This window comes from Tiliqua scincoides, chromosome 1 (genome assembly GCF_035046505.1).
Source record: "Tiliqua scincoides isolate rTilSci1 chromosome 1, rTilSci1.hap2, whole genome shotgun sequence".
Classification (NCBI taxonomy): domain Eukaryota; kingdom Metazoa; phylum Chordata; class Lepidosauria; order Squamata; family Scincidae; genus Tiliqua; species Tiliqua scincoides.
The window spans coordinates 102,607,049-102,621,381 of record NC_089821.1 but is presented as its reverse complement, the minus strand read 5'-3'; the positions used below and the strand labels follow the sequence as shown (position 1 = coordinate 102,621,381).

General features: G+C 43.2%; 1 protein-coding gene across 1 annotated transcript in view; it reads right to left on the bottom strand.

The window, feature by feature from the left end:
- LOC136657681 (sodium channel protein type 2 subunit alpha-like) overlaps positions 1–14,333 on the bottom strand; it is a 78,952-nt gene that overhangs the window by 41,976 nt on the left and 22,643 nt on the right. Inside the window, 6 exon segments of the mRNA XM_066634677.1 lie at positions 1,142–1,315; positions 3,703–3,941; positions 5,178–5,310; positions 8,058–8,405; positions 10,511–10,804; positions 11,986–12,192. Of these exon segments, the coding sequence (XP_066490774.1) occupies positions 1,142–1,315; positions 3,703–3,941; positions 5,178–5,310; positions 8,058–8,405; positions 10,511–10,804; positions 11,986–12,192 (1,395 nt within the window).

Here is a 14,333-nt window from a genome sequence, read left to right as displayed (position 1 = left end):
GCTCTGCATTTTAATTAACAAGAGAGCCATTTCCTGCACAATGGCTGATGCTGAAAATTCAGGATATTGTAATTATAGTATTTATGCAAAAGTATTTGCTCCTAAAACATTTGATATTACATGCTACCAAAACTTGCAGTCCGTATTCTACAACCTTGGTCTATATGCCTATATTATGTTCCTCCCAGGGAGGAGATCTGGCAAACAGAACACTTTTTTTTAAAGAAGTGGACCCTGGCTGTCATTATGATGCCTTAATTTAAGGCCGCAGTCCTAAACACACTTATGTGGGAGAAAATGCCACTGTAGGCCTTACTGCTGACTAGACGTGCATAGGATTATGCTGTACAAAACAGATTCTAGTACAATGTTTATGAGCTGATTATACAACCATTTTTGTAGTAAAAGGTAATTTGTAGCTTGTGTATATTTGGTGATATGATTAACAGCTTAGGTTGCACTTACTTGAGTGTAAGTCCCATTGAACTTGATGAGGCTTACTTTCAAGTAAATATGCATCGGGAGGTAGTGTTAGGGCCCAATCCTATCCAATTTTCCAGTACTGGTGCAGCTGTGCTAATAGGAAATGCACTGCATCCTGTGGTGGGGAGGCAGTCCCAGAGGCCTCCTTAAGGGATGGGGACATTTGTTCCCTTACCTTGGGGCTGCATTGCAGCTGCCCCGGCACTGGAAAACTGGATAGGATTGGGCCCTTAGACTACTACACTACTGCATGTTCGTTCCTTCATGAACACGTGTTGTAAAACTTAATGAAAGATAAAGAGTCAGACATGAGTGGCATATACATGAGTCAAACTATATAGTAACTATATAATATATACATGAGTCAGATTATATAGTATATAATTTATAATTTGATCAGGGTTTATATAGCATATGACAGTGGTTCCCAAACCGTAAACTGTGGCTCCTTGGGAAGCAATGGAAACCAGCCAGGGGAGTCATGGAATCCTAGTGAAAAATCCACTGCTCTATTCAATGTGTAGGATTGCAGTCCTAATAGCAAGCTGAGGCCAATGGCCCATTAGGTCAAAGGAGACACCAGTTGAAAAAGTTTGGGAACCACTGCCTTATGATTAAAATGAATGTTGAAATCTTTGTGGCTTATTTCTATATTTACCAATCTGAAGGATCTGAGGACTGACAATCCTTCCACATTTGCAAGTCCCAGTTCCATTAAACTCAGGCTGACAATGATGCCATCAAATATATTCCAGCCTTCTTGGAAATAATAATAAGGATCCATGGCGATTATCTTAAGAAACATTTCTGCTGTGAAGATTCCAGTAAACACCTATATGTAAAAATATAATTTGTCATTGATGCCAAATAATGCGATTATACTCATCAGAGCAGGAAAACAGAAAGCACCAAAAGAAGAAAAAATAAAAGGTGAGGCAGCCAGAAAGAGAAAAATTATTGCAGTATGTAGTAAAGCCTAACATATTTTTTATGTATAGTCTACTTCAGGAGCAAGAAGATCTGGGGGGGGGGCAGGGCAATGCAGTGAACTGAACAGGCACAATCTCCGGGGTTCCAGATTTCAGCCTGTTTCTCACCTCTATTTCTGCTGGTCCAGGAGATTTGATGACATTGCCAGGAGAGGTTTAGTCATCCTGACGGTGATACCTGAGTTAGGTTGGAGCCCAGCCGGGGGGCTTCCTTCTCAGGAGTTGGCCGTTAAAGGCAGTGGGGGAGGAAACATGAAATCACGACTAACTGCAAAACCCCTGTGGAGATGCCATCTACTGAAACAGATTTCATCTATTGAAAGAAGATACTTGGAAGAATAAAGTAAGTGCTGTTTGTGTTATGTAAATCCCAGCTTTAAACAACTGAATTTGGAAAAAGGAGAAGGAGGGAAGGATTCCTCTACCTCATTGTTGTTTTTAAATCTGAGAAGAGATATTTGAGTTTTTGGCACTATATGGAGTATAACTTTATCAATACAAGTTTACAAATCTGCAGCCCTTTATGAGATATAAAGTTTATTGGATGTTGAATTCTGGATTATTTGAGTGCGGAAGGATTTCCTATCACTGAGGGGTGAGTTGAACACTGTTTGGTCGGCGTTTGTGGGAAACTAAATGTTTGTATTCCATAGCAAAGAGATTGTCCAGGACATCTAGTGGACTAAAAGAAAACTGTAAGGGAAAAATCATGGATTCATCATGAACAAATTGGGAAAATCTATTGGGAAAAGCTGAAATATTTGCTTGACATGAGTCGACAAGTGATCCAAATTTTACAAATCCAAATTAGCGTGGAAACTTTAAGCCAACATATAAATAAGCTTAATGAAATGGAAGTTAAAGCTACAACAATGAAGAATAATGACCAACAAGCTGAAATGACAATTTTAATGGAAATACAGAAAGATGGGGCAGACTGGAGGATAACTACCCAAAAGGTATTGGACCAGAACGGGGAAGAGACATGTCAACCAACAAGCGTAGTTTACCAAGAGATTGACCAAGAGAAGGAGATGACCTGCCAGGATCTGGATTTATTGGCAGGAATAAGAAGACTAAGAAGAGGATGTATATCAAAGCATGAACTCTTAAGAGACATTCTTGTGAAGTTTATCAGGAAAAAAAGATGGAAAAGAGAGAAAAAAAAGTTTAGAGATGATATGCAAGATTTGAATTGCTATTCAAGATAATGACACGATTTGGTAGTGGCGTAATATTTGATTTGAGAGAAGAATAAATAAATTATTGGTAGAATGAATTATTAATTAATTGGTATATGGTATCCTGCAACCTCAATGTTTGTATGTATGTGTTTTGTATGTGTGTTTATTTATGAAAAAATAAAAAAATAATTTTAAAAAAGGGGCAAGAAGCTCTTATGCTACCTTTTTCCACTGTCTTATTGAAACAGTTCATTTTTAGATTATGTTGTAACTATTTTTTTTAATTCCATGTACTGTGCATGTTGCGTACATATGCAAGGATACTCCCACCAAGTCTATATGCAGTGATACAGACACATGTACTGTCATCTCACATGCTGATATGCTTCTTTGCTACATAAAAGTGCTGTCCATGCAGCTAATGCCTAACATTTGAAGCAGTCCTAAATCAACAGCACTCTTCCTTTCATGACCAGAGCAGGTTCCTCTTTTGACTGGTGCTGAACAAGGTGCAACAGAAACTACCACCCTTCTATTTACCAGCTACAAATTGCAGATATGAGACAGGTTCCTAAGAAAATCTGTTAACCTTATGTGCTTTCCTCAGAATTGCTGCAGTTGTCCCAGCTGAGCAGGAGTCTTCAAAAAATGCAATAACAAGTTTTTCAAGGAAAATGGCTCTTTGGCTGTGCTAAGGTGAAGCTAAACTTGAGAAGCATACACAGCAAATGGTATTGATCCCAGTACTAATGACTGCAGGGGTGGAGTAGGTTGGTGCTGTTTCCTGAGCAAAGCCATACACAACACAAAAACTAGGCTGGAAAGGGACATGGGGAAAGCATGTCTCCCCTAGTAACTTCTTGTGGCTCTTAATGGAAACACACATCATGCATAGAAAAGCCAAACAATTCAATAATTCTTCCAAGAAATATTAGTATTTATTTCCTGTTGTTAATGTTAAGGTTTAACATAAACATTAATCCTGCCTGCCTTTCCTGTTGTCCTGAAAACAGCAACAACTCAAGGAGATTATAATGAAGACTTACCAAGTTCCCAACTGATAGCACGTTGTTAAACTGAGGTGTCATTGGATAATGTTCCATTGCCATAAACAAGGTGTTTAAAACAATGCAGATAGTAATGGCCAGGTCGACAAAGGGGTCCATCACAACCAAATTTACAATATGCTTTACTTTTAACCACGGAGGCCAACAATCCCAGATTAAGCACATGTTAGCAAATTTATACCAGCATGGAGGGCATTTCTGTCTCGATTCCTCAAGTTCTGGAAAAGAAGGCATATGCTTTAAAAGGAGTCCATTCAATACATACATTCAGTATATATTTATATGCTGCGCTGTGATATCTTTGTCGTTTGCCCTTGCTTAAATTTTTCATTCAAATCTATAGATTCAACTTTGGTTGGATTTCTCAGAACGTTTGCTCAGAGGAGGCCCAACAACCCAGTGGCTCCAGTGGCCATCCTACAGGGATACTTTGATACACTACTTTGCCAATGATCATTTCCATATTTCAACTCTATAAATACAGAGGTAATACACTTCTGGGGTGGGGTGGCTGTTGTGTCACTATGTCAGCCGTGCAGGAGACCAGCGCGTCACCCCCTTGATGGACCTCCTACCATGCGGTTAGCATGGCAACGCAAGGCAATGGGCGTGGTGACACACCCTTCCCCCCACTGGTTTTTTGTCTATAACTTTTGATAGACTAGCGATATTTCAGCATGGTTTGTTTCATTGCATTCTGCAGGAAATTATGCACTGAATGATATATAATGATGGTATTGTTCGAAAATACCAAGATTTTAAAAATTTTGGCCAGTAGTGGTGTCACACCTTGTGCATGCCATCCGGTGCAGCCCACACCCCCTAGCGACGCCACTGTGGAGAGGCACTTATTTAGGTTCAAAATGACTGGATGTAAGAACTGAGGAGCATCAATTAACATATAGTAGTTAAAAACTGCTAATGGTTATAGGTATGAACATGAAACAGTCTCCCTAGAATTGGGCAGTCCAACTTCTGGCAGCTGGGGGAGGGCCACATGACTAGGCAGACCTGGAAGTAATTGGTGGCAATGTGATGATGTCACTATCAATTACTTTCTCATTCTGAGCCACCAAAGTCATTTGGCAGGCTCCGTTGAAGGAGGCGGAGGTAGTAGTAGGTGCGCTGGGGCTTTTTGATCTCCCTGTTGTGCTGTGCTGGAGAAGCTGGACTGGTGCAACAAGGAGATTAAAAAGCCACTGAAGCAGGAGATGGCGGTGGGGAGCCGTGGCAGGGCTTTTGGGTGAAAGTAAAAAAGATCTTGCAGCCTGGGCTTCATGGGCCATGGGCTGGACCACCCTGCCCTAGAACAATTGTGTGAGCAAAGAACATCATTTGAAACCAAAGGCAGTCAAAGAAACAAAAGGAGAGATTGCATGATCCCCTCTCCCCCAACACTGAACTCCAGACCTTGTCCATTGGATTGTGGAAGGTTTGTCTGCATCTTTACTTACCTTCCATGGTGTTGGTAAGTATGCTGGCTATACTCATTGCTCTTTGCCTTGCAGCAGGGTCAGACAGAAAATCCATAGACATATGGTAAGAACTTGAGCGTCTTTTTCTTAATTCCGTTTCTGTAGTGGTGCCCTACAAAGAAAGTATGCATTAAACAGTGATCATATATTTGACTTTATAAAAAGATACTCAAGTAACTTCACAAATTGTGACAAACGTGAAGATGTTATAGGTTAAGCCCAAGTTGCAGGCTAGTGTCTTCATTGGGGGGGTACGAGGGTAAATAGAATGCCAGATGCAAGTAGCTTGCGTGCTCTTTGAGGCATCTGGTGGGCCACTGTGAGATACGGGAAGCTGGACTAGATGGGCCTTTGGCCTGATCTAGCAGGGCTCTTCTTGTGTTCTTATGTGGTTATTCAAATCTCCTTCAGGCTGTATTCTTCAAGAAACTTGGACAGAAATCTCATTGAAATCAATGAAATTGTTTGTCTCTCTGAAATTTACTTCCAAGAAAATATGATTCGGATCAGGCAACATATTTCATCTGATATTGTGAACCAGAGTGTGTAATCTGTTGCAACTAAAGTTATTGTTGCCATAAACCATAGTTTGTTGACTGTGGACCAGAAAAATGTTTAGATTCACTGAATCATAGAGTAGGAATGATCCATGAGCTCATCTAGTCCAATGCCCTGTCTGTAGCGGGGAATCTTCCTAGAGTATCTCCAGCAGGTACCTGTTGACGCTCTGTTAGAAGATCTCCAGTGAGGGAGAATCCACTGCCTCTCTTGGCAATTGTTTCCACTGTCAAACCACCCTTACCGTCAAGAATCCCTGCTTGTCTATGACTGTAATTTGCCTCCAGTTAACAATACCTGGGAATGTTTCCTTTTGCTGACCTGCCCATAGGATGAGGCTCTAACATTGTTAAATGAGAGGAGAAGTGATGGGGTGCAGAAAGCTCCTCAGAAAAGTAAGACAACAGCTCTCCTGGGCCTTTTCTCCCTAGCATGCCATATGATTAAGACTGTCACTTTAATTAAAGAAATCTTTGTCAATTAGGCCAATGGGTTTTAATTAGTCAATTAAGCCAACATTAATTTGCAAGTCAATAAACAATCACTCTGAAGGGGAAAAAAGCATATTCTCACTTTGCCTTAATTCCTCTGTTATGTCTTTGCAGGCACTATCTTGGAAGACAGATTCCTTCCTGTGTGAGTGAGAAAGGGAATAGTTCTTCTCTAAGATGATGCCTACTATCCATTGTTGTATAAGAACTTGAATTAAAAACAATTCACTTAAAAAAAAATCTGCTACCTGATTGACCAGGGGCATCTTTAAAGCAACTTATTTAACTGATTACTAGACGTACAAAGCAATCCAGCCGCCCCCCTCCAAGCCAGTGCTCCCTGCCAAACCAGTGTTACACGGGCCTCTTGGATATGTGTGTAGCCCCTTGGGATGGCTGGTGCATGACACAGGGTAAGGGGAATAAAATCCCCTTACTCCGAGTGTCCTTACTCTTGAGTTTCGCCCCAGCCCACACCTTCCTTGTGCTGGATTTAGTCAGCCTACCTAAGGGATGGATTCAGCCAGGGGTGGATCCAGTGTTTGTGTTGGGGAGGGGGGAGGCCATGAGCACTTCCTTAACTCCAGAGCCCAGATCAACCAGGTGGGACTTGGAGCCCAGATCAAACAGCTTCCATGGCTGTTTGCTGGGCAGGTAGACCCAGGCTCCCTTGGACATGGAGCCCAGATCTACCTGCTGGGTAGACCTGGGCTCCCATTCCAACTTCACTCCATCGGCCACCAATGCCCCACCAAGTGGGCATTCCCCTGGCTCTTGACTTTGCTCCCTGCTCCACACACCCATGGCCCCCCCTTGGATCTGCCCATGGTTCCTGTACAAGTTAGGATTGCACCCTAAATATTTAGCCCTTCTTATGTTCCATGCTACTACTAGCTTTACTCAAGTAAGGTTGTATAGGTGGGCCATGTTGCTCCTCCCTGTAGTTTGCTTAGTTCTCTTCACAGATATTTCCATGTTCTGCTTTACACAATTTCAGCCTGTGGTTATGCAAGTTAACGTAGTAGTGGTGGGCAGGTGGATGTTGTAGCTTGACCTGCTTGGTAGTCACAAGGAACTTCATCCTTCACACTCTCAAGTCCTTTATACAGTATAGCTGAAGTACAGTGAACCCTCAATTTAATGGTGTAACGGGGGTCCATTAATGGTGTCCATTAATGTTGAAAGTTCACTAAATCTGAACACCTTTCTTCCTCATTAGTCAATTAAACCCCTAGCTTAGGAAGCTCTCCCTGGGCACTGCTGCTCAACTTCACTCCCCACCAGGGCACTCTAGGGATGGAGGAGCTCCTCAATAAGTGGAATTCACTGGAAACTTGCTTCCTGAGGAACTTCTGAGTGCTCTGCCTGAGGGCGGAAAAAAGAGCAGCAGTGCCAAAGGAGTCTTGGAAGATGGGTAAGCCTGCCCCAAGCCCCTTCTGAAATGAAGGGCGCAATCCTAACCCACTTTCCAGCACTGACATAAGGGCACTGCAGCTCTGAGGTAAGGGAACAAACATTGTCTTACTTTGAGGAGGCCTCTGTGACTGCCCCCCCCCCAACTGCAGGATACAGCACATGCCCCACTGGCACAGCTATGCCAGCGCTGGAAAGTTGATTAGGACTGTGCCCTTAATGGCCTTACCAAGCTCTTTTGATACTGCTGAGAGAGCTCTGTAAGGTAGGATGTGACGGATCAAGGCAGGGTTTGACAGTCACTGTCTGATCTTTCCAAGGTTCATTGACTTGAGGTCCATTAAGGGTTGACTGTATTGCATGCTTTCAAATGAGTGATTGCTTTATCTATCATTACCTCAGGCAGGAGCTGTCCAGTGGGGGACATGAGAGGAGGAGGCCCACCAACTAAGGAAACCACTCCATTGCAATCCACAGTGCTGTGCATCTTCCCATTTGCTGGAAGCACGGGAATCATCCTGGATGACCGACTGGCCTGACTGATGTTACTGTTGCGCCGCTCGTTGTGTCTATGGGGGACAAAGAGGGAATCTCTTCTGCTCTCGTTATCTTCAAAAGTGCTGTGCTCATCATCAGCAAAGTCATTTTCCGATCCTATATCCTTTGCGCGGCCTCGGAAGCTGAAAAGACTTGCTTTGCTGCTGCGCCTTGGGGAAAACAGGGATCCTCGGATGCTCAGCAAAGACTGTAGGAAAAATGAAAAATAGTCAAGAGCTGAAATATCCATAAGCCATGCACAAGATAGTGTTTTTGTTTCTTTAAAATAACTGGGCAACCCAATCTTACTGAACTCCCCACACAGCGATGCAGCCATGCAAACAGAGCTCATGCTACGTCCTGTGGGTGAGTTTCAAGCTACGATGGCCTCCTTAGAGTAAGGGGACCTGTGTTCCCTTGCCCCGGGGTAAGCCCTTAGTGCCCCACAGGGTCTATGTTAAATAGATCGTGTCAATATCTGGCACAATTCCAAGTACAGCCGGGAAGGTGAATTGAGGCGGGAAAAGGTTAGGATATCCATGGCACCACTGCAACCAATAATGCCTTCTTCCTGGCCTTGATTCACCCTCCTTCCCATTCTGATCTCTGCCCCATTCCTCCTCTCTCTGCCTCCCTCCACCCTTACCAGTGCCAAGACTTCTTCCCTGTCCACAATCACACGGACCTGGCTGCTTAGTGCTTCTGGTGGTGGCCAGGCCAAACTGAATGAAGCGTCATGCTTTGCAACAGCCATAAAGGAACTTATGCTGCCAAAATGTTAGTTCTGGCAGCATAAGGCCCTGTTAGGATTGGGCTGACAGTGTCGTTAAATGATAACACAGGCCTACAAAACTGAGGGTCACAAAAGTTTTTCCCAAACTTCATGGTGGTTTGATACGAATTTGGGTTGCTGATTCCAAAAATGGCATCCGTTTTGCCCTATCACGTCTAGTTTTGGAGATATAGTATAGCTTCATTAGTGAATGGTTCGAGCAGCTTCCTCATGAGGAAGCCATGGTGTAGGCTTCCTCATGAGGAAGCTGCTTGAACCATTCACTAATGAGGCTATACTATATCTCCAAAACTAGACGCGATAGGGCAAAACGGATGCCATTTTTGGAATCAGCACCCCAAATATACCCAGGAATTGGTGTAATGTTTAAGGAAGCAAAATGTGTGTTGGCCTGGGTAATTTTGTAAGGTGTGGGATATTTTTCCTAGATAAGGAAAAAATTATTGAACACGGATGCTTTTACGTACTTTTCCAAGAGCACAAGGATGGTCTGCATTATTATTGAAAAGACAATAAATTAATATGTACAAAATAATGATATTTAACTACTGTAAAAGGTTCTACTTAGTAAATTGTCTCTTTTACTTTATAAGTCATAAATTAATAAAAGCACAGCTAACCACTTTTTGCTTCATCTTTGGACTGGCTGATAGGCCTGGGTGTCTGTCTTTCTATATTTTACTTTCATTTTCCTGCCAGGCACTTCATAAACATAATCAGCTGAGTAATGCATTCCTTGTGGTAACCATATTTTTGCACAAATATGGAAGTACCCCCTGACCTGTTCTGCTAGTCCCACTTAGTATGACCTTGAATTTGTTTCACTGTAGTGGTCTGCTGATCATTTCAGCACTTGGAGCTACAAAGTAGCCTCAGTTGAAAAGAGTAATAACTGGGGAGTATTTAGGGATGATGCAGGTGGAGTTGTTGAGGGCAAAGCATGGCAGGTATACTGTCTCTCACTGCCGTGCATTTGAAGTACAATTGACTTTCCTAGACTTTAATCCTGGTCTACCAAGAGTGACATGCATATTTCTCTGCTGATGAGATTGTCCATGCAAAGGAATAACAACAACAACAACAACAACAACAACAGGTATTTATATACTGCCTTTCTGGCCATTGGATTGCTCCTTTGGCTTTATTCAAGGTGTTTTACATGGGCAGGCTTTCTCTATACCCCCAAAGAAGTTTTTACAATGAACAGAGAAGTTCTATCTTTCAAGAACTGACTATATTCCAGGTGGATCTTCTCATGGTCAGGTCACATTCTGGCTGCCGTCTCCTCCTGCACAAAGAGCTTCAGAGCTGGCTTCTTTTGACTCTCACCCAAAAGAGCCCTGCTCAGTTTGTCAAGGTCTTGCTGCTCCCGGGGCTTCTGGTGATCTTGAACAGGCAACCTTCAGATGATATCTTTGAACAGAACAGCAGCTGTACCCCCTAGACCAGACCTTCTGCCTCCTGTTCCAATTGACTCAAAATTAGTTGTTAACAAGCAGACTAGAATATATTCTCCATACCTGGTGTGGGGAAGAGAACCTTTTCTCGTACGTCAGTCTGTTCCCTTCAATGGAGAACCGAAAGCCTTTCCTTCGGATGCTGTCTTCAGATTCAGATTTGTGAAATTCGTCTTCATCCTTTTCGTCTCCTTCAGACTGTTCTCTCTGTTTCCTCTTTTTCCGCCTGTTCCTCCTCTCTTTTGCACTCTTAGAACTCAACTTAGATGTCACTGAAGAACTCTCTGAGAACCCTCCTACCCCACCAACTTCGCTGAACTCCTGAGATTCGCCTGTTGCGGCGGCTGCAGCAGCTGCCTATTGTGAAACAAAGTTAAATACATGTAAGAGGTAGAATATTAATCTGTTAATACTATTATTGGATTTTTCTCTCAAAAGGCAGATGAATCTGATGCTCACTACATTAATCCTATGTTCCAAAACTCAGCAGCGCAAAAAGAATGAGCTTACAAAACGGTTTTGTGGATTTCATATCCTACGAAGCATTTCATAATCTTACCAAATACACCTCGGGATGCTAGATTCACTAACATTGCTGAATTTAACTTGAGAAATCTCTTCTCCCTCTTCACTGGTTATAGAGGAAGACAAAATGGTAGGTTCTACCCACTTATTGGGCACCAAGATCTAATCCAAGAAACAGTTATCACTGCAGACATGTCCTTTCTTGGCAAACAACTCAATACAGCAAAAGAAAGGGCCACAGAGTTGTTGCATTTCTTGTCTTTTGCAGGGCCAGGCAGCCCTACTGACAGCACATCTCTGAGATGTGCTGAGATGGACCAGAAATGGAACCTACCACAGCCTGAGATGGACCAGGAATGGAACCTACCACAGCATCACTTGTGAGAGAATGAGGGCAAGAATTATTCTGTCCAGTCCTACTAAGCACTGGCTAAGGAAAGCCACACAGCTCCTTCTGTTCAATGGGCTGAGTCTCACAGGCTATCCTTCTTTAAGCTAAGAAGCTATATTGGCAAAATCAAACCCACCCAAATTACATTTCTACTTCTCTAGTCAGCTCTTTTAAGTTTTTCTTTCTTTCTTGTATATGTAAGTGTGTATGTATTGTAACTGTATGCCAATAAAGGTACTGAAACTGAAACATTTCTACTTCTGTGCAGTACAGAAAACATATTTGATCGTTCTCGACACCAGGTGACTGGATGAGGCAGATTTCAGTTATTTTGCTACAGGCTGGTTGAAAAAACAGAACCTTTGACTCAGCTCTGCCTATAATTTTTTCCCAAGGAATTACATACTATTATTTATTTCTTTGCTTAGTAGTTCTCTGTGTCTTTTGTCTGGGCCTGTATATATGCCCACTACCCAAAAGCCACCTTGCAATATTTCAGGCTCACATGTGGCTGATGTTAACCAACTGAAAAAACACACCATAATCTGATACAGTGAAATTCTGATCGCACATGTCCTTCTGTACGAGTAGAGCACGAACAGAAGACACACCAGAAATTTACCTGTGCTTCTTCTTGTTGTTTTTTCAGCTGCTCCAGCATCTGCTGAAACTCTGCTTCCTTCTGCTCGGCTTCTTCCATGGTGGCTTGATTCTGTTCTTCATAGGCCATGGCAACAACAGCCAAGATCAAGTTGATCAGGTAGAAAGAGCCCAGGAAAATCACCAGTACGAAAAAGATCATGTACGTTTTGCCAGCAGCTCTCAGGGTCTTTAAAAAAAAAAAAAAAAAGAAAGAATTAATAATATCACGTTCCTATAAAATATAGTAACCCCCCTCTTAATTACAGCATTTTCATTTGTTACCAAAGAGAAACATAGACTATGATCTCATTAAAAAATGATTACTTTATCCTGAATTAATGTATTGCCATATGCTGGTCACAGATACAAACTCTCAGTGATATGTAGAAGTCCGCATTTTAATTACATCTGCATATTAATTAACTGTTAATTAAATGTTAATGACTGCAAACAAAAGGCTGCTGTAAGAACCACAGCAATCTTTTTTATGTACATGAGAGCTCTTTTACTAACACATCTGGTGTTCATCTCTCATTCATCCCTAACACTGAAGCATTTCTTCTGCGAAAAGCTATTTTCCCATTTCTGACTAAGTTGCACTGACTTCCTGTGCAACTCAGTTCTCTCTCGGAACAGTCAAACTTGCAGTCATTATTCAAGGTATCACTGATTTGCTATGGAGCAGCCACAGCTGTTGATCAGTGGTCAAAGAATTGACAGCAATACATTTATTTGTGTAACATGCAACATTATTGGTGGGAACATTTTACAGAACATTTGAGTCACATGTTTCTGTTGGTTGCTGGAATAAACAGTCCAATAATCAAGAATGCTGGCTGCGCACCAAAATGATCAGCTTGGTTTCACTGTACCCTCTGACCTGTTCTGCTTGGGGACAGGGCACTGGATTACCAGTTAACAGTCCCTGACCCACTTCCACCTATAAGTTTGCTCCGCTAACATCTATTCTTGCTCTGCTTTCCAATGCCCTCATTGCCAATTTATCTTGCCTACATTATGTGCGAGCACCTTTGCTTGGGACTTTGCTACAACTATATTCTGTAGATCCTACTATACTAGTGAAGTCCACACTTTTTGGTATGTGCATCCAAGACAAAAGAGAGTATGCAATACGTGCCACATCAACACGGGTCACTGTACATATGCAATACCTTGTGCCTTGGTGTGTTTTACCTCTAGTCCACTCAGCCACTTGGAAGGCTATCATATGTGGGGGGGGGGGGGCACAGCTCAGTGCTAGAGCACACAGTTTGCATGAACATCCCAGGTTCAATCCCAGATACCTCCAGTTAAAGGGAGCAGAGTTTGGAAAGACCCCTGTCTGAGGCCTTGGAAAGCTGTTCCAGTCATAGGTGACAAAACTGGGTTAGATGAATTAACATCTGACTCAGAAAGCAAATTCATATATGGGACAGGTAGGTCTGACTTTATCTCAATGCTCATATCTCGCTGCCACAAACCTTTGCACTCCTATGTGCCTACTCTGTCAGAACTAACAATGCAATCTTATCTTGCGGTGGGTGGAACAGGCAAGCCAGGAGGCTTGCACTCTATCCAGCTTGAGATAAGGCTGCAAAGTGGCTCAGCTGAAGGAAAAGGGAAACTCTTCCCCTTACCTCTGGGTAAGCCACTGCAGCCCCTATGGGTCTCCTCAGACTTAGGCCACCTCCTGAGGTGGCATGAGTCTGAGGAGAGCAGAGCGACTTGAAGCCGCACTATGCTGTTTGGGTATTGGGACTAGGATCCGGCATAACAACCGGATCCCAGCCCCGCCTCCTGCTCGCTGCCCACCCACCCCTGGGGCTGCCCTCTGCCTGCCCTACCCCCCACCCCGGATCGCCTCCCTCCCATCTTCCCTGCCTCCTCCCCACACTCATAAGAACATAAGAACATAAGAACAGCCCCACTGGATCAGGCCATAGGCCCATCTAGTCCAGCTTCCTGTATCTCACAGCGGCCCACCAAATGCCCCAGGGAGCACACCAGATAACAAGAGACCTCGTCCTGGTGCTCTCCCCTACATCTGGCATTCTGACTTAACCCATTCCTAAAATCAGGAGGTTGCGCATACACATCATGGCTTGTACCCCATAATGGATTTTTCCTCCAGAAACTCGTCCAATCCACTTTTAAAGGCGTCTAGGCTAGACGCCAGCACCACATCCTGTGGCACTCCACAGAGCCTTGCGTCGGCCGAGCTCAGCTAATGCAAGGCTTGCTCCCTCCATTGGCGCAGAGGCTGAATACAGCCTCCACAGGCCAGTGCACCTCTGCACCCTGACCTAGCTGACTCTCAAGGAGGAACTT